The sequence below is a fragment of the Mustela putorius genome, unplaced genomic scaffold, assembly GCF_011764305.1.
Source record: "Mustela putorius furo isolate JIRA1106 unplaced genomic scaffold, ASM1176430v1.1 tig00000174_pilon_pilon_pilon, whole genome shotgun sequence".
Taxonomy (NCBI): Eukaryota; Metazoa; Chordata; class Mammalia; order Carnivora; family Mustelidae; genus Mustela; species Mustela putorius.
The window spans coordinates 11,828,412-11,851,677 of record NW_025421304.1 but is presented as its reverse complement, the minus strand read 5'-3'; the positions used below and the strand labels follow the sequence as shown (position 1 = coordinate 11,851,677).

Sequence of the window (23,266 nt, the reverse complement as noted above, 5' to 3'; positions counted from 1 at the left end):
AAATAAAAAAATAAAATAAAAAAATAAAATAAAATAAAATGTGTTTCAGGGGTGCCTGGCTCAGTGGGTTAAACCTCTGCCTTCAGCTCAGATCATGATCCCAGGGTCCTGAAATCGAGCCCCGCATCGGGCTCTCTGCTCGGCAGGGAGCCTGCTTCTCCCTGCCCTCTGCATGCCTCTCTACTTTGTGATCTGTCAAATAAATGAAAAAGAAAATAGAAGTGTTTCATGATGCAGACAAAATGTGCTCCCAATGTTTAGAGGATAAAAGAAATTATACTCGGTGCAAAAGTATATAGAAAGTGTAGTCTTTAAGGAAGAATAAAACTTGAGTTTCTGTGGTTTCAGCAGGAGGAAATGACAGGGGAGCTGTCAGGGCTGAGGACAGATCTGTCAGCCAAAACAATTCTTAGCCCAGTCTCCATAAAATGTCAATCAAGGGATGCCTGGCTGGCCCAGTGGGAAGAACACGTGACTCCTATTTTTAAGTTTTTATTTATTTGACAGAGAAACAGCAAGAGAGGGAACACAAGCAGGGGGAGTGGGAGAGAGAGAAGCAGGCTTCCTGCCAAGCAGGGAGCCTGATGTAGGGCTCGATCCCAGGATCCTGGGATCAGGACCTGAGCTGAAGGCAGACACTTAACGACTGAGCCACCCAGGCGCCCCTACTTTCTTTAGATTTTTATTTATTTGTTTGAGATAGAGAGGGACCGTGAGTAGGGGAGAAGGGCAGAGGGAGAAGCAGACTCCCCACTGAAGTGCCTGACCCAGGATTCGATGCCAGGATTCTGGGATCATGACCTGAGCCGAAGGGAGCTGCTTAACCAACTGAGCCACCCAGACACCCCAATAATTAAAAAATAAAACAAAACGTTTTGAGGCAGGGGCATGAGTGGCAGGGGTCGGGGGGAGAGCAGACTCCCCACTGAGCATAGAGCCCAACTCAGGGCTCGATCCCGGGATCGTGACCAGAGCCGAAGGCAGATGCTTAACCAACTGAGCCACACAAGTGCCCCAAGAATCTACATTCTTAATGATCACATTCTAATGGCTCCTGAGTTAAGTATCCCCCCCTCAACACACACACCAACAGTTTTTCAAGAAACTTGGACTCTGGTGCTAGTTCTGTCTTTAATGGCACAGTTGTTGAGTGTCTGCCTTCTACTAGACAGTTCAAGTAAGGGACCTCATCTGGAACTAATCTGTATCTGACACATGTATTGTGCTTTTTAACCTTAAGTGCTACAGACTTTCTATGAATCGAGGAAAAAAAGCCCAGTCGCTAATTATATATAAAGTATTTATTTTTATGCACATATTTACCTACAAAATTTACAGACAATCAAACTGTGCCAAATACATAGAGTACCCTCTGATGACTTCGTAGGAGCAGAGAGGGTCTTATTGCTGCAGTTTCAAGAATAAAATCTCAAACACATCAAAGCCAAGATGGACAGTTAAGTTAAATGGTAGCCTTGTTAAAAAGTTTTTGTCCTGTGAGTGAATTTTCAGCTTCATGTTAAATGGAATTTAAAAGACTGCTCATGAAATAATTTAAACCTTTTCAAAATCATCTAATAAACAGGTAAAAGGCACCTCCAGTTCTTTAAAATATTTACAGCAATCCCAATAGTTTAAGATTAAGGGCAATTATAGTACAGGTGGCTAAAATGCATACACAGTATGTCATTAACACTCTCGGAACAGTGAGAATTGTAGACTCTAGTTTGGGGCGCCGCTCCCAAGTCACCCCGTGATCAGAGCGGCTGATCAATTACACCCGTGCAACACTAGTGTAACAGCACGCCAACCGCGGCGTTAAGATCCAATGATCTAAAACAAGGACTATCAAATTCCCAGACAGTACATAATTTATAACTAAACTTGTATATTCAGAAGCCTTTGGAGTGTTCTTAAAATTATTAAAAAAAATATAAAGTATATTTAGCATTGAAGGAAAACAACAAACCGGAAATGGTTACCATGAGAGTGGTTGAAGTTCACTATCTGGTTTAACAAAAATGGTTTCTCAGAAGAATATCTATAATTTCTCACAACATAATGGAGAGGAGTCTTTCTCAGTTTACACTCGATCCGATGTTTTTCTTGCATTATGATTAGAACAGAGGGGTGTAAGAATGAAAGGCACAGCTATGCACGATAGCTGGGTGTGAAGAGCCACGGGGCCGGCCAATGGATGCTCCCACGATACTGGTGCAGGAGAACAAAGTCCACAATGTCCCTCTTTGACATTGGCATTGATTTGCTATTTACAGTAGTTTGCAAAAATACATTATAAAAACTGGATGAGGTTCTGTTTCTAAGTTTAACTTAGTAACATACAGACATACTTCATCTGCAGAAGTTTCTGCAGGGTCTGAAGTACTAAAGTGACACTAATACTGTAACACAGATAATCAAAGGTACCAAGCACGGGGGAGACGAGTCATCATCATCGAGATCATCTGGGTAAATATTGCACACTTCTTGTCAGTTGTTGCTATGACCTTCACATATCCAACTGTAAAAGGAATCCTTTATGGCTTTTTGCTTTATCACTCATTTGAAGAAAGGCTGTTTTAGGTCCCAGAACAATGAGTGCAGACTGTCACTGAACATGAGGCCTAGGTTTCAAAATGAGTTTTCCTGTCTGTAAAAATGAAGGAAAAAAGTTTTTCAATACACAGTTCCATTAAAAACATCACCACTTATCCATAAGCCTTGAAGTACATTTGAAGGGTACCAGAACATCCTTTATATGAAGTTTAAATATATTTTTTTAATATACGTATTTTTTAATTTATTTGACAGACAGAGATCACAAGTAGGCAGAGAGAGAGGAAGGAAAGCAGGCTCCTGCTGAGCAGAGAGCCCGATGCAGGGCTCGATCCCAAGACCCTGGGATCATGACCTGAGCCAAAAGCAGAGGCTTTAACCCACTGAGCCACCCAGGCGTCCCTAAATATTTTTTTAAAGATTTTATTTATTTGACAGAGAGAGATCACAAGTAGACAGAGGCAGGCAGAGAGAGAAAGAGAGAAAGGAGGAAGCAGTCTCCCTGCCAAGCAGAGAGCCCGATTCGGGACTCGATCCCAGGACCCAGAGATCATGACCCAAGCCGAAGGCAGAGGCTTTAACCCAATGAACCCACTTTAACCCAGCCACCCCAATATATGAAGTAAATATTAACCAATGAACAGTTATGTTTTCCAAGTTCTGTGTGGAGTTTTCTTCCTAAAATCTTCATTATTAAGATTTTATTTATAGGGGCGCCTGGGTGGCTCAGTCAGCTAAGCATCTACCTTCAGCTCAGGTCATGATCCCAGGGTCCTGGGATTGAGCCCCGCATCAGGATCCCACCTCAGCAGGAGCCTGCTTCTCCCTCTCCCTGCCATTCTGCCTACTTGTGGACTCACTTGAGCTCTTTCTCTCAAATAAATAAAATCTTTAAAAAAAAAAAAAAGGATTTCATTTATATATTTAACAGAGAGAGAGAGAGAGAAAGAGCACAAGCAGGAGGAGTGGCAGGCAGAGGGAGAAGTAGACTCCCTGTGGACCAGTGAGCCACATGCAGACCTTGACCCCCGGACCCAGGATCATAACATGACCTGAGCCAGAGGCAGATGCTTAACAAACCCAGGCACCCCTGAAATCCTTACTTTAAAACAACCCATTTGGAGTGCCTGGGTGCCTCAGTCATTAAGCGTCTGCCTTTGGCTCAGGTCACGATGCCAGGGTTCTGGGATCAAGCCCTGCATTGGGCTCCCTGCTCAGCGGGAAGCCTGCTTCTCCCTCTTCCACTCCCCTTCCTTTGTGTTCCCTCTCTAGCTGTCTCTTGCTCTCTGCCAAATAAACCAATAAATAAATAAATCTTATAAATAAATAAATAAATAAACAAAACAATTTGATGAACTTCCTGTCCACTGGCTACCTAAAAATCTGCCAATCAATCCTATAAATAAAATCCCAACATGTATAAATCCATGCTCTTTGTCAAATGGAATTTATAAAACATAAGTATATGTATCTGAGCAAAAACATTTTTCCTTCACTAACATTAAATTTTTACTTTCATGTGAAAATGTAAACCAATGATTGAGCACCAGACACTTACACACTGCTGATGTTCAGTGTAAGTAGATAGAACTCTTCTGTAAGGTCAACTGCCCCCCCCCTTCTTTTAAGCAAGCTCTAGGGGTGACTCCGTCGGTAAGGTGTCTGCCTCTGGCTCAGGTCATGACCCCAGGAGTCTGGGACCAAGTCCCACATCGGCCTCCCTGCTCAGTAGGAAGCCTGCTTCTCCCTCTGCCTACTACTCGCCCTACTTGTGCTCTCTCTGACAAATAAATAAAATCTTTTTAAAAACTGAAGAAACAAATAAATAAATAAATATAGTTCTAGGGGCACCTGGGTGGCTCAGTTGGTTAACGGTCTGCCTTTGGCTTGGGTCATGATCCTGGGATTGAGCCCTTCTCCCTCTCCCTGCCACTTCCCCTGCCAGTGTTCATTCTCTGTCAAATACATAAATAAATAAACCTTTAAAAATAAAGTAAGCTCTACGCCCAACATGGGGCTTGAACTCACGTTCCCAAGATCAAGAGTCAGATGCTCCACTGACTGGGCCAGCCAGGTGCCCTGGCCCAACTGTGTTATTTACCCAAAGAAAAGGTACATGCCATATAGTTCAAATAACTCCATGTTTGGGAGTTCACCTGAAGGACACAAGCACAAAGCTGTACATAAAGATGTTACTAATTTGGGCACCTAGGCGAGTCAGCTGGTTAAGCGACGGACTCTTGGTTTCAGGTCATGTCATGATCTCATGGGTTGTGACACAAAACCCTGCATTGGGTTCTGAGCTCAGCAATGAGTCTACTTGAAGAATCTCTCCCTCTGCCTCTATCCAACTTGTGCTTCCTTGTGCATACTCTAAAATAAAAAAAATGTTACTTATTCTTCCATTCAACATTTACTGAGTGTCTGCTGTGGGCCAGGCCTTGTGGGATCCAAGAATGAACTAGACACACTCCCTCATCCTCCTGCAGCTTAAGTTCTGGCAGAGAATATAAAACATATGCAGTATGGAAACTGCAAACAACTGTATGACCAACAGGGATATCATGAGGTATCCATAAAATAGGGCAGTGTGTAATTAAACAAAATGGAAAATCCTCCCGCTTTTCAAAACAAAATAAAACAAGGCTCCATGTCCAGCATGGAGCTCATCATGAGGCCTGAATTCATGAACCTGAGATCAAGACCTGGGCTGAAATCAAGAGTTGGACACCAAACTGACTAAGCCACCCAGATGCCCCAAAACAGAAGACCTTAACTGGTATAGTGTAGATAAAAAGCCCAAGACTTTGCACGTGGTTCATGTCCAATAAATGGTGGCTCTTTTATTTTTTAAAGATTTTATTTATTTATTTGACAGAGAGAGATCACAAGTAGGCAGAGAGGCAGGCAGAGAGAGAGGAAGGGAAGCAGGCCCCCTGCCAAGCAGAGAGCCCGATGCGGGACTCAATCCCAGGACCCTGAGATTATGACCTGAGCTGAAGGCAGCAGCTTAACCCACTGAGCCACCCAGGTGCCCAAATGGTGGCTCTTAAAGCCTAATACTGGATCAAAGAAGCAGGTCTGAAAACTCCGTAATACCTAAGAAGCAAATGAGAATGGGCAACACAACATAAAACATCTTTTGTTGGTGAGCCTCTAGGTGGTTTCATTAATATTTTGTTACTGTGATTCTTGGGTTAAAAGTGCTGTCAAGATTCTGATCACAATGGGTGCCTGGGTGGCTCAGTGGGTTAAGCCGCTGCCTTCGGCTCAGGTCATGATCTCAGAGTCCTGGGATCGAGTCCCGCATCGGGCTCTCTGCTCAGCAGGGAGCCTGCTTCCTCCTCTCTGTCTCTGCCTGCCTCTCTGCCTACTTGTGATCTCTCTCTGTCAAATAAATAAATAAAATCTTTAAAAAAAAAAAAAAAAAAGATTCTGATCACAAGATTCTCACTTTAACTTCATTTTTAGCCGTTTAACTTTTGGTATATCCCTGGTAATGTTGGTAGAACTTTGATGCTAATTTTTTCACTGTTTTATTGAGGTATAATTTATATACAGTATATAACTTATATACTGCCTGGGCGGCTCAGCCAGTCAAGTGTCCAACTCTTGATTTTGGCTTACGTCATGATCTGAGGGTCATGAGCTTGAGCCCCGCACCAGGCTCAGTGCAGAATCTGCTTGAGATTCTCTCACTCTGCCTCTCCCCCTGCGTGTGTGCTAACGAAGTAAAAATCTTCACACACACATATGCCCACATAGGCACCACCCCGTTCACACTACAGAGATCACCACCACCCAGAAAGTTCTTCCACATCCCCTTCTGGTCAATGGGAGCCCCACTCCTGAAATAGATATAACTACTTCCCATAAATTTTGCCTGTCTCTGGTCTTTAAACACATGGAATCAGAGAGTATGTGCTCTTTCGCATCTACTTCTTTCACTCAATGTGCTTCTGAGATTCATCCATGTTATTATGTCCCAGCAGTCTATACTGTTTTATATTATTATGATACACAATACACAGTATTCCACTGTGTAAAAAGACCACTATTTGTTTCACCCAAGGTTTTTGGTTTTTTTTTTAAGATTTTATTAATTTGACAGAGAGAGATCACAAGTAGGCAGAGCAGCGGGCAGAGAGGGAGAAGCAGGCTCCCTGTTGAGCAGAGAGCCCGAAGCGGGGCTCGATCCCAGGACCCTGGGATCATGACCTGAGTCGAAGGCAGAGGCTTAACCCACTGAGCCACCCAGGCACTCCCCAAGGTCTTAATCTATTTTAAACTACATGAAAAGACATTCATGTAATTTATTAAAAAATCAAATACATAAAACCTGAATGACTCAGTCAGTGAAGCAGGACTCTTGACCTTGGGGATATGACTTTAAACTCCATGTTGGGTATAGGATTACTTAAAAAATAAGCAAACAATTTAAAATGTTTTCAAATATAGATAAGCTAAAATTCTTCCTTCCATTTATCTCAAATTCTAGCCCTCTTAAGAGAAGAAAACAGTTTTAGCATGAACTCTTCCAGACTGGGTTCTATGATTTACATCCACATATATAAATAATAAAAAATCTGATGTCTCTGAGCCATCTGGCTCAATCGGTTAAGCGTCCCACTCTTGGGTTTCAGCTTGGGTCATGAATTCGGGGTCATGAGATCAAGCCCGTGTGTCAGGCTCTGTGCTCAGCAGGGAGTGTGCTTGAGATTCTCGCTCTCCCTCAGCCCCTCCTCCTTTCTCCCTAAAATAAAATAAATCTTTTTTTTTTTTTTTTTAAGATTTTATTTCTGGGGTGCCTGGGTGGCTCAGTGGGTTAAGCCTCCACCTTCGGCTCAGGTCATGGTCTTAGGTCCTGGGATCAAACCCCGCATTGGGATCTCTGATCAGCAGGGAGCCTGCCTCCCCCTCTCTCTTTGCTTGCCTCTCTGCCTACTTGTGATCTCTATCAAATAAATGAGTAAAATCTTAAAAAAAAAAAAAGATTTTATTTATTCATTTGATATGCAAAGATCACAAGTAGGTGGAGAGGCAGGCGAGGGAGGGGGGAAGCAAGCTCCCCAACTGAGCAGAGCGCCCAATGCGGGGCTCGATCCCAGGATCCTGGGATCATGACCTGAGCTGAGGAGAGGCTTTAACCCACGGAGCCACCCAGGCGCCCCATAAATAAATCAAACTTTAAATAAAATCTGGTGTTTCTAACATGCTAAAATATTTGAAGGTAAAAAAATATGACTTGGGATTTGTTTCAAAATAATCTGATGGAGGAAGGTGGGCAGGGGTACACATAAAATAAGAATGGCCATGAGCTAATTATTGTTGACACTGACCAGTGGGGACACAGTTTATTATACTCTCCATTTTTTTTGTCTGGAAATTTTCATAATTAAAACTTTCTTACAGGGGACACCTGGGTGGCTTAGTGGGTTAATGCCTCTGCCTTGGCTCAGGTCATGATCCCAGGGTCCTGGCTGGGATCAAGCCCCACATGGGGCTCTCTGCTCAGCGGGGAGCCTACTTCCCGCTCCCCTCTGCCTGCCTCTCTGCCTACTTGTGATGTCTGTCTGTCAAATAAATAAATAAATCTTAAAAAAAAACCTTTCTTACAGATGAAGATGTGATACACACACACAAACCGCATGCACGTTGGAGTATTATTCAGCCACAAAAAAGAATGAAATCTTGCTATTTGCACTACATAGACGGAGCTCGAGAGTATAATGCTAAGTGAAACAGAAAAAGACAAATACTGTGTAATTTCACTCATATGTACAATTTAAGATAAAACAAAAACAAGAGAAGAAAAAAACACAAATCAAGAAAAAGACTCATAATTACAGAGAACAAACTGATGGTTACAGGAGGGGAAGTGGGTGGGGGGACAGGGGAAATAGATGATGGGGATTAAGGGGTGCCCTTGTCATAATGAGCACACAGTGATGTACAGAAGTGCTGAAATCACTCTATGGTACACCTGAAACTAATATAACACTGTATATTAACTATACTGGAATTAAAAAGAAAATGGTACTGGGGGAAAAAAACTGAAAAACTAAAAAAAAAAAAAAAAAAAAAAAAAAAAAATCCCAAACTGAGTATATCATCTAATAATTCACTTCTTGTACTTCACATTATGCCCTGCAGAGCCTTCCATGGCCATACTGACAGATTTACTTATGGTTTCCTACAATGTGGCTATACCTCAGCCTATTTTACCATCCCCTAATTGGGAAATGTAAAGCTGTTTTCCATTTTTTCCCTACTGCAAAGCATGTTGCAATAATGACCTTGTACCTGCCTCCTCGTGTGCATGTGACTGATGGTCCCCACCAAGGGCAGATGGAGAGAAGTAGAATGGTTAGGTCATGAGGCATGCCAATTTTACATTTTACAGGAATGATGAAAACTGCCCTCTAACATGGCTATCCCAGTGTATATTCTCAACAAGCAGTGCATGGGTTCATCTACTTTACCACAGCACTGGACTTTTAATTTCTACCAATGTAAAGGTAGGTAAGACAAATGAAAACTCAGCTTTAAGGGGACCGGGCAGCTTAGTTGGTTAAGCATCTGCCTTGGGCTCAGGTAATAATTTAGGGTCCTGGGATCAAGCCCTGTGATGGGTTCCCTGCTCAGTGGGGAGTCTGCTTCTCCCTCTCCTTCTGCTTCCCCCCAAGACACTCCACTCATGTTCGCTCTCACTCTCTCTCTTAAAAAGGAAAAAGAGAAGAAAAAGAAAAAGATAACTCAGTTTTACTGTCCATTTCCCCAATTACAAATGAGGCTATCTCGGGATGCCTGGGTGGCTCAGTTGGTTAAGCAGCTGCCTTTGGCTCAGGTCATGATCCCAGCGTCCTGGGATCGAGTCCCATATCGGGCTACTTGCTCCGCAGGGAGCCTGCTTCTCCCTCTGACTCTGCCTTCCACTCTGTCTGCCTGTGCTCGCTCTCACTCTCTCTCTCTCTTACAAATAAATAAATAAAATCTTTAAAAAAAAAAAAAAAATACAAATGAGGCTATCTGTAGTCCCACTTCTGTGAGATGCCTTACCTCTTTCCACATTTCAAATGTACTATTTATCTTTTTTTATTGATTTTTAATAGGCCTTTATTTTACATTCTATCCTCTATTAGATATCTTGCCAATACTTTCGTTTTATATGTACTTTTTTCCCCAGTAATCTCTACACCCAACATGGGGCCCAAACTCACAACCCTGAGATGAAGAGTCACATGCTCACCAACAGAGCCAGCCAGGCGCCCCATAAACAATTTCTTCTAATCACTGCTAATTTTCTTGCCTTTTGCTGTACGAGATTTTCAAATGTTGGTGCAATTAAAGGTATCCAACCTCGGGCGCCTGGGTGGCTCAGTGGGTTAAGCCGCTGCCTTCGGCTCAGGTCATGATCTCGGGGTCCTGGGATCGAGTCCCGCATCGGGCTCTCTGCTCAGCGGGGAGCCTGCTTCCCCCCCCCTCTCTCTGCCTACCTCTCTGCCTACTTGTGATCTCTCTCTGTCAAATAAATAAATAAAATCTTAAAAAAAAAAAGGTATCCAACCTCTTCCATGATGGTTTTTTGTTCTGAGTCTTTTTTTTTTTTTTTTAAAGATTTTATTTATTTATTTGACAGAGAAATTACAAGTAGGCAGAGAGGAAGGCAGAGAGAGGAGGAAGCAGGCTCCCTGCTGAGCAGAGAGCCCGATGCGGGACTCGATCCCAGGACCCTGAGATCATGACCCGAGCCGAAGGCAGCGGCTTAACCCACTGAGCCACCCAGGCGCCCTTTGTTCTGAGTCTTAAAAAGTTTTTCTACACCAAGATCATAAACATATTCATCTCTGAGGCACCTGGGTGGCACAGTGGGTTAAACGTCCAACTCCTGGTTTCAAGTCAGGTCATGATCTCGAGCTCCATGTTGGGCTCCATACCGAGCAGGGAGTCTGCCTGGGTTTCTCTCTTCCTCTACTCTTCCCCCAACTCATGTGCGTGTGCGTGTTTTATTACTTATTATACTAATAAAGAAATATTAAAAAACAAAAACCATTCATATATACTTTCCTCTAATGCTTATGAGATAGGTATGTCTTTTTAAATATATTTAAAACTTTATCTGGAATTTAATCTTCTTAACTGATGTGAAGAAGAGATCTAAATTCATTATTTTCTCAAATGAAAAGCCAATTACCTCAACATTATTAGCCCATTTCTCCCCTTTTGACTTGAAATAATATACTTCCTCTAATTTTTTAAAAAATGAAAGTGTTTATTTAGTCTTTATTCTCTTTAATGATCTAGTGGCCTTCCTGGCTAAGTATCTTTTTTTTCTCTTTATTCTTATTTTCTATACTGGATAAGTATTATTTGATAGTTTTTTTTTTTAAGATTTTATTTATTTCTTTGACAGAGAGAGATCACAAGCAAGCAGAGAGGCAGGTGCAGAGAGAGAGAGAGAGAGAGAGAGAGAGAAAGAGAGAGAGGAGGAAGCAGGCTCCCTGCCGAGCAGAGAGCCTGATGTGGGGCTCGATCCCAGGACCCTGAGATCATGACCTGAGCCGAAGGCAGAGGCTTAACCCACCGAGCCACCCAGGCACCCCTATTTGATAGTTTTTTTAACTTGAAGGTAAAAATACCTTTATAAATAAATCAAACCCGTGAGATACTCTAGTATATCAACACATGATTAACTTTTAAAAACAGTCAGGGGGCGCCTGTCAAATAAATAAATAAATTCTTTTAAAACAAACAAAACAAACAAACAAAAAAAACAGTCGGTTTGGGGGCACCTAGGTGGCTCAGTGGTTAAGAGTCTGCTTTCAGCTCAGGTCATGATCCCAGAGTCCTGGGATCAAGCCCCCCATCAGGCTCCCTGCTTGGTGGGAGGCCTACTTCTCCCTCTCCCACTGCCCTTGCTGTGTCCCCAGTCTCACTGTCTTTCTCTCTTTCTGCCAAATAAATAAATAAATAAAATCTTAAAAACAAATCATAAGACACATCATGATTCTATGTCATTAAGATTAAACTGGGGGGAGGGGTGCCTGGGTGGCTCAGTCAGTTAACCATCTGCCTTGGGCTCAGGTTGTGATCCCACGATTCTGAATTGGAGCCCCACAAGAGGCTCCCTGCTCAGGGGGGAGCCTGCTTCCCCCTCTCCATCTGTTCCTCCTCCCTGATTGTGCTCTCTCTCTAAAATAAATTAAAAAGAAAAAAAAGAAAAAAGAAAAGAAAGATTAAACTGGGGGTACCTGGCTGGCTCAGGGGTACAGCATGTGACTCTACATCTCAGGGTCATGAGTTCAAGCCCCATACTTGGCATACAGCTTACGTGTTTAAAAAAAAAAAAAAAAAAAAAAAGATACTGTCAACTCTACCAGTTGACCTGTATGATACTAGAGATCATTATATGCATCCCAATTTCTGAGATATAAATATAGGTCTTAGGATCAATACTATAAGGAATATCTCCACTATTAATCCATGCAGACAATTTTTTTTCAAGATTTTATTTATTTATTTGAGAAAGAATGAGCACAAGCAGGGTGAATGGACCCAAGGGAGAAGCATACTCCCTGCTGAGCAGGGAGCCTGATGTAGGACTTGGGGATCTCTAGACTCCGGGATCATGACCTGAGCCGAAGGCAGACGCTTAACCGACTGAGCCACCCAGATGCCCCATGCCGACAATTTATTAATGTCTGCTTTATTTAAACCAAAACATTTCAGTCCTTTCATGCACATCTACAATTTTCTAATGTAAACAATACTCACATCATCACAAGACATGTTGTATTCTGCTAATACAGTTCGACATCGAGCAGCTATGCTGAAAAAATGTGGTCAAAGGAAAATTTATCATATGAAGAATAAGCTTTTAAAACAACACCCAGATGATCAAAAAGGTGCTTTAATTTCATTCAGAGAATAAAAGTCAATTTTGGTAAAGGATACATTGATGGTGCAACGACCCTCTTGTGTATTCCGGCAAAGAACAAGCCTATTAGAGTAATACAGCTAATAGTGAAAAATGGGTGATTCCATAAAGATGTGAAGAAGGACACCTGGAAAAGAAGAGTTTGAAATATAAAAATGTTCAGAATCTCAGAACAATACTAATTTTTACCTCCCCACTTATGCATAAATATACGTAGGATTTTAATCATCTGAAACATGAGAATTTGAAGAATTTAAAATAATCCTAGTTCTGTTTTGCTGTGCCATAAAATAAAACCAGTTCTCTATTTTGTATCTTTAATATAGCAAGATAATATAGCAATATTTCCTCCATCAATTTCAAAGACTTTAACCATTAAAAATTCATTCTTATAATCAAAAACCATCCTACCAAAATGTTTACTAAACTCTCCCTGGTAAAAAAAAAAAAAACAATTTAAAAAGCAGATGAGACACATCTGACTGGCTCAGCTAGCAGAGCATGTCTCTTGACCTCAGTAGTCATGAGCTCGAGACCCATGTTGGACATAAAGATTAAATACACACAGACACACACACACATATATAAAAGCACAAGACTGTAAGCACCACAGGAGTAGACGTGGTCTTGTGCATCTCTGTTCTTCCAGTATCTGAAATAGTGCTTGCGTGGCAAACGTACATGCTCAATTAATACTGCTGAACGAGTGAAGATAAGGTCTCTGGTCTGAAGTCAATGAAAACACAAGTCAGAAGTGATATAGTTACTCTCCCCGTTGAAAAGCTTCCTTTCAGGACTGGGGCAGCCTCTAGCATTCATAACCTGGTCCCAGTCCAACCATTTCCTGCTGCACCCACATACATGCTACCGTACTCCTCCTCTCCTCCATGGCCCCAGAAGATTCAGCTCCAGTATAATCCTCCCCTCTCTGTGGAAGCAAAAAGTGAGTTTGGTTTTGAAGCTACTGAGATTTATTTATTTTTAAAGATTTTATTTATTTAGGGGCACCTGGGTGGCTCAGTAGGTTAAAGCCTCTGCCTTCGGCTCGGGTCGTGATCCCACGGTCCTGGGATCGAACCTCACATCGGGCTCTCTGCTCAGCAGGAGGCCTGCTTCCTCCTCTCTTTGCCTGCTTCTCTGCCTACTTGGGATCTCTGTCTGTCAAATGAATAAATAAAATCTTTAAAAATAAATAAATAAATAAATGGACAGAGAACACTCAAGCAGGGAAAGATGATTAGTAGCTACCTATAAAGAAGGTAGATTTAGGGGCACCCGGCTGGCTCAGTCAGAAGAGCATGTGACTCCTGATCTTGGGGTTGAGAGTCTGAGTCCCTTAGGAGGTACAGAGATTACTTAGATAAAACTTAAAAAAAAAAAAAAGGGGGGGCAGCGCCTGGGTGGCATAGTCAGCTGAGCATACAACTCTTACATTTTGCTCAGGTTGTATTTTCAGGGTTGTGATCAAGCCTTGTGTTGCCCTCAGTTGGGAATGTGCTTAAGATTCTCTTTCTCTCTCTGTCCTTCTCCCCCACCACTTGCCGTGCTCACTTTCCCTCTCTCTCAAATTAAAAAAAAAAAAAAAAAAAAAAAAGAATGAGCATTTAAGAGAAACAAAGAGCTAATTTCAGATCTGGGCATAAGAGATGACAGCAGGAAATAAGACGACGAGAGTATGTAACACAAGAGTCTAGGATCCAGGACTGAAACAAGAGTGGGCACTGAAGCCAGACTACTGGGGGGATAGCACTCTAGTTTGAAAGAGGAAAAAAGATGTGTTTAGAGTCTGGAAAAAGAAATCCAATGGACTAGGAACTAAATGGGAGCAACAGAACTAAGCCAAAGGCATCTATACTCCACTCTTACACCAAGAGATGCATACATACTTCAAGACCAAGAACTAAACTTACAAAAAAGAGCAGGCAGCTGGCCTAGTACGCTACTGGTTAAATAAATTTGTCAAATGAAGAAATGAGAGACTGACAACATCAGAAGGGAAGAAGCTCCCAGAAGGATGAAATTCTGAAAAGGTTAATAATCCAGAGGAATGTCTTCTTAAAACCTTCAAGGAGAGTTTAATTCCCACAGGCCAGCTAGATTTCACGTGGCCTGCACAATGTAAGCACATGTAGTGTCTTACACGTTAATTTTAATTAGATAGTCAACATCACCCTTCTTTCCTCCACAGCAATGATCAACTGCATCTAAATATCGGTTCCCCCTTTAGATCAGGCATTCATGTACTTTCTAGCTTGCTCTATTCCTTTTCTCCTTGGATTCTTCCAGATAATCACGCACTGACTTTTGAGTTTGCAACTCCTGCTAGAGACAACTGCTGCTTAAAACTCCTATCAGCTTTGAGGTTATTAAATACTGAAATCTAAAGAGCTAACCCTTAGGCTAATAGTTATATTCTCACCTAATTTAGAAAATTACATTAACTACAGAGTTTTGGGTCTATTTCAAATTACATTTAATTCTGTGTTTTATTAAGATCTCAACTAGCTGAAATCAGCTTATATTTTTCCCAATTAGAAGTCAGATTCATTTCCCAAGATAGACCTTTTCAATCTTCTTGCCAGCCTCGCTCACTCTTCCCCTGAAGATGAACACCAAGCAGAGCCTTAAGAGCAGACTTTTATAAATGAACACACAAGAGAGTTTCCTATTTGCCATAAAAACCCCTCTATTAATGTAAAATTCCATCACCAGTCTCCCCTACCTCCTATTCTTTTATATCTCCACCCCAATGGATAAAGCCAGGGAGACTACATGCTAAATAAACCCCTGGCTGCCTAAACTGCCATCTGGATTGCTGACAAAAGCTTTGCTATTAGGTTTTTCTTTTGTATAAACCAACAGGTTATAAATAAAGCTACTGGAAGCAGTCTTAAAATTACAGTTTAAAAAGGGATGTGGGAAAAATAAATAAAATAAAATAAATAAAAAGGGATGTGGGCTTGAAATTTGAGAAAAATTAGAATACCACTATTACCTAAATAAAGCTGCACTGAGGCAAAAAAAAAAAAAAAAAAAAAAAAAAAAAAAACAAACCATCACTGAAGTATTGGACACTACTGCTTCTCTAATTAAAAAAAACTCAGTTTGGGGCGCCTGGGTGGCTCAGTGGGTTAAGCCACTGCCTTCGGCTCAGGTCATGATCTCAGGGTCCTGGGATCGAGTCCCGCATCGGGCTCTCTGCTCAGCAGGGAGCTTGCTTCCTCCTCTGCTCTCTCTGCCTGCCTCTCTGCCTACTTGTGATCTCTCTCTGTCAAATAAATAAATAAAAAATCTTAAAAACAAACAAACAAACAAACAAACAAGTAAATAAATACATAACTCAGTTTGAAATTAAGGCACAAGTTAGTGGAAAGAAGTAGAATTCTGAGAAACATTCTATCATATTTGATCAAAAGGATGCTTCCAGAAATAACATTATGAAATCTTTTATTGCATTCGGTATAGGGATGTTCTTGTACAGTGCCCAATGGGAGTTCTCTCAGGGTTTCCTATATTAAATTTCAGGCAGGAAATTTTTTTAAAGATAAACGTGGAGAACAAAATCTTTGCTAGCTTATGGAACTCATACATGTGTTCTTTTCAAAGAGAAGGAAAACCATGGAACCAACTGTGACTTTATGGATGAGGTAACTCAGAGAATAATTTACAACTCAATTCTGGCAAGCGTGATGGCCCATATGACCTTGTCTGTGACCTGGTTTCCTTCCTTTTTTTTTTTTTTTTTTTTTTTTGGTTTTTTTTTTGGTTTCCTTCCTTTGACCCTCTATTCTAATCTTTTTATTTTCCCCTCGATCTTGATGTTTTATTACATTAAAATTTTGCTGTTTTATCATGTTTCCTGTGAAGACATTTCAAATACTTTGTGGCATGATGAAAGGTACTACCAAATTTAAGTCACAGAAGAAAATGAAATTTTATAATTTTTAAAAGCTGAGACAGATGATATTAAATGAACAAAAGAGAATACAATTTTTATACTGAAATATGTACAAATTATGGATATGAAATGTAGAAAGATACGTAAGAAGTTCAGAAATGAGTAAGAAGTAGTGGAAGTGGGTATTTCTTAGGTCTTTTTCCCTGTAAAAGATACTTAATCTACAACACACAACCAAAGATTTTCTTAACCAAATTAATAAAAGGCATGTATTTAATATAATTATTAATGTCACTACTAGTAATAATAGGTAGCATTTGGGTAATACTTTACAATGAACAAAGCACTGCTACATTATCTCATTTAATCCAGTAAAGATTTTAAATCAAAACTTCTACCTTTTGTGTCTCGGGATCTATTAACCAGTTCCAGGCACCAGTAGCTGTGCAGACAGATACCACTATAAGAAGCACTGATGAAAGATAAACACGAAATTAGTAAGGAAATAAGCTGTTAATATATTTATACTAATACCACCAATTCCTAATCAATGAAAGCCAAAGGATGTAGCACTTTATTAAATGGAAAATACATTTGACTGAGGAATTAGGAAACTTGTTGTATGACTCTGAGGAATTCTCTTACATACTATGAACCTTAGTAATTGAGAAAGATATTATTCCCATTATTACTTTAGGCAGAACTTACCAAGATCAACAAATTAAAAGCAGTAGGAACTTTTGACATGCTCTGTGCTGATTTTGCAGATCCTACAAATTCAAATTAAAAAACAAAAACACCTCTCATTTTCTACGTAAACAAACCAAACAATGACTCCTTTATGAATGCAATGAGAATCCTGGCTAGAGGATTCTGCCTTTAAACAACGGCTGCTGAAATGGCTGGTTATCAAGAATGTGGAGCACACTGATCAGTTGTCAGGTTTTCTTCAGAGACTTAAAGGAAGTTCAGGGTAGAAATTACTGATGGTAGAACTCAGAAAACTTTCTCCTCACTAAGCTAGAATTATTTTAGGAATTCTAAATAGATCCTAAACAAAATTCAAGAATGAATGATACAGAGGTGCCTGGGTAGCTTCACTGGTTGAATCTGTGACTCTTGCTTGATCTCAGGGCTGTAGGTCTGAGCCCCAAGGTAGATGTAGAGATTTCTTAAAAATAAAATCTTAGGGGGCGCCTGGGTGGCTCAGTGGATTAAGCCTCTGCCTTCGGCTCAGGTTGTGATCCCAGGGTCCTGGGATCGAGTCCTGCATCGGGCTCTCTGCTCCACAGGGAGCCTGCTTCCTCCTGCCTCTCTGCCTACTTGTGATTTCTGTCGAATAAATAAAATATTAAAAAAAAAAAATCTTAGGGATGCCTGGATGTCTTAGTTGGTGAAGCAGCTGCCTTTGGCTCAGGTCATGATCCCAAGGTCCTGGGATCGAGTCCCACTTCTGGCTCCTTGTTTAGTGGGGAGCTGCATTCTCCCTCTGCCTACAGCTTCCCCTGCTTGTGCATTCTCTCTCTCTTTCCCTGACAAATAAACAAATAAAATCTTCTAAAAAATGTTTTAAAAAATAAATAAAATTTTAAAGAAAAAAAAAGAAAGGAATTAAAAAAAAAAAAAAGGAGTAAGTGGTACTACTAGAAAATAATAAAGGGGCACCATGACCTAGTTAAGATTCTGGATATCAAGGTACTGTCCTTCAGTTAGGACACATACAGTTTTAAAATATAAAGACCAAGATTCAAAGAGCAATAGAAACATAAAACTTTACCTAGAATTCCTGGTGATTTACTTTTAGAAGTGGCAAATCACAGGAAAACAATCTCATTTTATTTTTTTTTTATTTTTTTTATTTTTTAAAGATTTTATTTATTTATCAGAGGGAGAGAGGGGGAGAGAGCAAGCACAGGCAGACAGAATGGCAGGCAGAGGGAGAAGCAGGCTCCCTGCGGAGCAAGGAGCCCGATGTGGGACTCGATCCCAGGACGCTGGGATCATGACCTGAGCCGAAGGCAGCTGCTTAACCAACTGAGCCACCCAGGCGTCCCAACAATCTCATTTTAGGTATTTAAGAACAGAATCAAAATTTCAGAATTACATTTTCAGAACAGATTAAAAATTTCTTATAATGCGGTATTTCCAGTAAGAAATACGTCATACTACACAGATTTTTCTTTTGAAAAATGAAGCAGGGGGACGCCTGGGTGGCTCAGTTGGTTAAGCAGCTGCCTTCGGCTCAGGTCATGATCCCAGCGTCCTGGGATCGAGTCCCGCATCGGGCTCCTTGCTCCGCAGGGAGCCTGCTTCTCCCTCTGACTCTTCCTTCCACTCTGTCTGCCTGTGCTCGCTCTCACTCACTCTCTCTCTGACAAATAAATAAAAATTAAAAAAAAAAAAAAAAAATGAAGCAGGGGTGCCTGGGTGGCTCAGTGGGTTAAAGCCTCTGCCTTCAGCTCAGGTCATGATCCCAGGGTCCTGGGATCTAACGTGGGCTCTCTGTTCAGCGGGGAGCCTGCTCCCCACCCCAACCTTCTCTGCCTGCCTCTAACTAATTGTACTTGTGATCTGTCTCTCTGTCAAATAAATAAAATCTTAAAAAAGAAAAAAGAAACAAAAGCAAAAGCAAACCCACTGGCAGGGACTCAAACACATACTTTTCGCTGTACATTAACCAAGCTGGTGTCATTTGTATGTAAGCACTGAGACCATGAATCACAGGAAAAGTAAAGTATATTCACTATATTGTAAGATACCATAGCATCATATACATTTTAAAAAAGATTTTCAAGTAGCAGTGAAGTAAGGTTTTAGGGGTAATTCCTCCCTTAAGCCAAAGAACCTGAGAAAATCATTACTTGTAAATTCTGACCAACCAGAACTCTCACAGCATACACACAGAACTTTGAAAATAGACTGAATAAAAATACCATGAAAAATCCTGACCCAGAAAAAGGCTCCTAACTTCAACAGTGCTCTCTGGCCCTACAAACTGAATTATACTTTGTTTTTGTTTTTTTTTCCTAAAGATTTATTTATTTGACAGACAGAGATCACAAGTAGGCAGAGAGATATAGAGAGAGAGAGAGGAGGAAGCAGGCTCCCTGCCGAGCAGAGAACCCGATGTGGGGCTCGATCCCAGGACCCTGGGACCATGACCCGAGCCGAAAGCAGAGGCCTTAACCCACTGAGCCACCCAGGCGCCCCCTGAATTATACTTTGAAATAAAACATGTTTTCAACATGTGCTGTTGTACTTCCCTATTGGCAGGAATTAAATTTCAGTTACACATGTCCAAGAAACTAAAACTGGTCCCAACGTAAGTTAGCAAAGCATTTTGTTTGCTGAGGTCATCATTTACATATTTATCTGCATTTCCTAAGTATTTCCATGGGGCAATAACCATTTTTTCAAACCCTATTTTACAGTACTCATGACATTTTGAAAAGCAGTTGCAAGGTGAATTTGTTTGCCAGGACAGGCTGCAAAGCAACACATTCCTTGTCTGCCAAAATCGTCCAAAGCTGATTTCATAACCTTTGCTGGTGTATGTTAAATATGATTTTCCTCAACAGAATTTTATTTCGATAGTTTGTAGGCAAATTCTAAAACTGCTAAAGATCCTCCTGAAGTTTTTGTGTGTGTCGTTTATCAATATTAATACTTTTTTTAATTACTTGTTTATATTGTTTATATTACTTGTTTAATTTACTTGTTAATACTTTTTATTAATACTTAATAAAAAAAAGTGCATGTATTTTGATGGAAAAATGAAAATCCAACCATATGAAATATTGTCCTTTTAGTAGAGCCACTTCCTTTCCTTAAAGATTTCTTTGGTGGGGGTGCCTGCTGGCTCCGTCGGGAGAGCCTGCCACTCTCCATCTCAGGGTTGTGAGTTCGAGCCCCACAAAGGCTGTACTTAAAAATAGAATCTTACAAACTTTTTTCTTTAGGATGCGTTGGTTACTAAGTTAAAAAAAAAAAACTCACACACTGTCAGAACACCAAGGAAACCTTATGGTTTAGTAAAGCATTTGTTAGTAAATGAGTTTACACAAAAGCAAATCATTGCCAGGCAGAGAGAAAAGTACCAACTATCAGTTTATTTTCCAAAGAAACGTTCAAGAACTTACTTCTCCAACGTCCAGTGGCAGGTTGCAAACAATGAATATATTCTGTAAGTCTCCTCTCAAAAGCCTTGAGATCTAGGTAAAAAGATTTCAATTTTCCAATTGAGCCACTCTTACTAGTTTGCATCCATTAAGATGAAATTTTAGATACTCTAACTGCTTCAGGTCTTACACACCAACTTACATGTATCACTGCACTGTTTACTTCGTTTACTAGGACAGCTTTAAGCACTTGACAGAAACATTACGTTTCTTTAATTCCAATTTCACATATAAGGAAACTGGCTGGTTCACTTTTAGGAGCTTCGTAAAATGGTATGTGGAAAATCAGCAGCAGCCTCAGCCGGCGCCCAAAGCTAGAATTTTGGGGGTTGCAAATAAAAGGATCAGAATCAGGTCGAGTTTTAATTCTGCCGGAACCAAGAACCTTCTACTAGAACAACTTCTTCCCTAACATCAAAGTCTTCGAGGTCTCTCTGACCGCAACGACCCGATTCCGATTTCCAGCCCTTCGGGGTCACTAACCGCTACGCTTCGCGTCCGGTCTCGCTGGGTTTCTGATTCGGCTAACGGGTGGGTGTGGAGACCCTCCCCTTTCCTCCCACAGAATGGGTTACAGGTGACCCACCGGGCACTATCAGAGCTCAAGCGCGGAGGCCTTCGGAAAGGGGCGTCCAAAGTGCTCCTGAGGGAGCGAGGTGGGCTATCTTCCCCCAATCGAGTCTTTTTAAAGTTTAAAAGGAGACCACGCCACTCCCTTCCTGTGACAGTAAACCAGAAACCACAGCAGGAATTACGGGTCCATTTCCCGGGGCTCTCGAAATAAAAATTAGGCGAATTAGCATACACAAAACCGCAAAATGCGAAATGCCTGTTAATGAATAAAAAACAAAAGTTGCCCAGACTAGGGGCTCCCGCTCTGAGCTGGGGGGGGATGGGAGAGCTGACGTAACGTCCCCCAGCGCCCGCGCAGGCCACGCGCGCGGGAACCAGAGTCCGGCCGTCTCCGGCCGCCCCGAGGCCCCCGAGGCCCCCGCGGCCCCGGCCCCTTCAGTCCATCCTTCGCGGCCTCCTCTCCCCGGGGCGGGGTCTCCGCGACTCTAGCCCCTCCAGCTTCCGGGAGGAGCCCGGGACCTGCCCGGGCGACCCAGGAAGGCCACTCTACCTTCCGCCTGCTCCAGCGAGTTCATGTCGGGCGGCAGCTCGGGTCACCGCCGCGGCCCCGTCCGCATCGCAGCTCCGCGGCCCCCGCCCGGCCCGCAACGCCAACTCCCACCTCTAACCGCTTCCCTCCGCCCCTCGCCGTCGCACCGCCCCTTGCCTACACCCGCTGCGGCCATTGGGCATCTCTGCCAGACCCGACAACTAAGACGGATTTCTATTGGTTAGCTCCCGCATGGGCCTCGGGGCCTAGCGTTGGACGGTCTGCCGGAGGGACCAAGACCTGCCGGCGGCCAGGCTGGTGTAACGCTGGCGCCGCCTCCTGCCCCGGGGAGGAACTGCAGCCTGTCGGAGCCAATTCGCTCGTTAAGTGTGTATTCTTAGTTTCCTGCCGGGTTCTTTCATTCCTCAAATATTTATTGAGCGCCCTTTACTTTCTGGGCAGTGTTCTGGTTACTGACGAGGGGTAAAGAAATAAAGGAGCTAGCTCTTCCCTCTAGGACTCGAGGGGATACAAACCCAATGAAAACCCAAATGATGCATTTAGGTTAGAGTACCTCTTTCCTTGAAAGCCCAACTACTTAAGGAAGCATTTCTCCCTTGGTTACTTTTTTCTCATGTTACCCAATTTTCCCAAAGTTTACCAACTTTCATAAATCATAAATAAGGCAAAGAAAGTATGATTACGTTTATATTTAGTTAAAATGCTTCTTGCTAATTTCCTTGTGGTCATGCATTCATTCAAGAACTATTTATTGGGAGATGTTCTAGGCACTATGTTTTAGCAGGATACACTTATGAGGGGCGCCTGGGTGGCTCAGTGGGTTAAAGCCTCTGCCTTCCGCTCAGGTCATGGTCCCAGGGTCCTGGGATTGAGCCCCAAATCTAGCTCTCTGCTCAGCAGAGAGCCTGCTTCCCCATCTCTCTCTGCTGGCTTCTCTGCCTACTTGTGATCTCTCTCTGTCAAATAAATAAATAAAATCTTAAAAAAAAATACACTTATGACGAAGACAGAGGAGATTCCTATCTTATTAGAGCAAGATAGAGGAGACTGCTTTCCCATTACAGCAGGTGATAAATATGCAATAAGTAATGCGACTCTTGATCTTGGGGTCCTGAGTTGGAGTGTGCCCCTAGGTGTTAGGCGTACGGTTTACTTAAAACACACACACACACACACACATGCAAATAAGTAATTGATTTCAGATAAAGATAGTTGTATGAAGGAACTAACAGTAATTCCATATGATGAGCCAAAGGAGGGGTAAATAAGTAAGCAAAAAAATTTAAGCCATTTCCACTTCGTGATCAATGCTCTATTTCTCCAGCACCAACTCTTGTTAATCACCCTTCCCTTTGGGACCCAACAGTGTTAGAGAATGGTTATTGAATATCTGTTATATTACAGACTCTCCTGGGCGAGATCCTGGGGAGGTGAGGAGTGAGACAGATGGCTGAATAGGACAGTCCAAAGTACTGTGATAATGGGAGCTTTGCTAACTTGCCTTCAAAGGAGACCTGATGGGGCACGTGGTGGGTTCCGTAGGTGGAGCCTGTGACTCTTGATCTCAGTTTGTG

General features: G+C 41.9%; 1 protein-coding gene across 1 annotated transcript; it reads right to left on the bottom strand.

Annotated features, from left to right (window-relative positions):
* Positions 1-1,286: 1,286 nt before the first annotated feature.
* CNEP1R1 (CTD nuclear envelope phosphatase 1 regulatory subunit 1) lies at positions 1,287-21,842 on the bottom strand. Its single transcript, XM_004744133.3, has 6 exons — positions 21,693-21,842; positions 20,531-20,602; positions 16,790-16,863; positions 12,511-12,620; positions 12,331-12,385; positions 1,287-2,650 (listed from the first exon to the last, which is right to left on the bottom strand). Exons 1-6 carry the CDS (start codon positions 21,715-21,717, stop codon positions 2,609-2,611), a joined length of 378 nt encoding a protein of 125 aa, XP_004744190.1. The 5' UTR covers positions 21,718-21,842; the 3' UTR covers positions 1,287-2,608.
* Positions 21,843-23,266: the final 1,424 nt, after the last annotated feature.

Bases quoted from the DNA above. Each gene is read 5' to 3' on its own strand.
- CNEP1R1 (XM_004744133.3), bottom strand. From the start codon at position 21,717: ATGAACTCGCTGGAGCAGGCGGAAG. The intron at 16,864-20,530 runs GTAAGTTCTTGA...ATCTTTCATCAG, and splicing joins TGCCACTGGACGTTGGAGAA to TGCTTCTTATAGTGGTATCT. The intron at 2,651-12,330 runs GTGAGTATTGTT...TCATTTTTACAG, and splicing joins ACAACATGTCTTGTGATGAT to ACAGGAAAACTCATTTTGAA.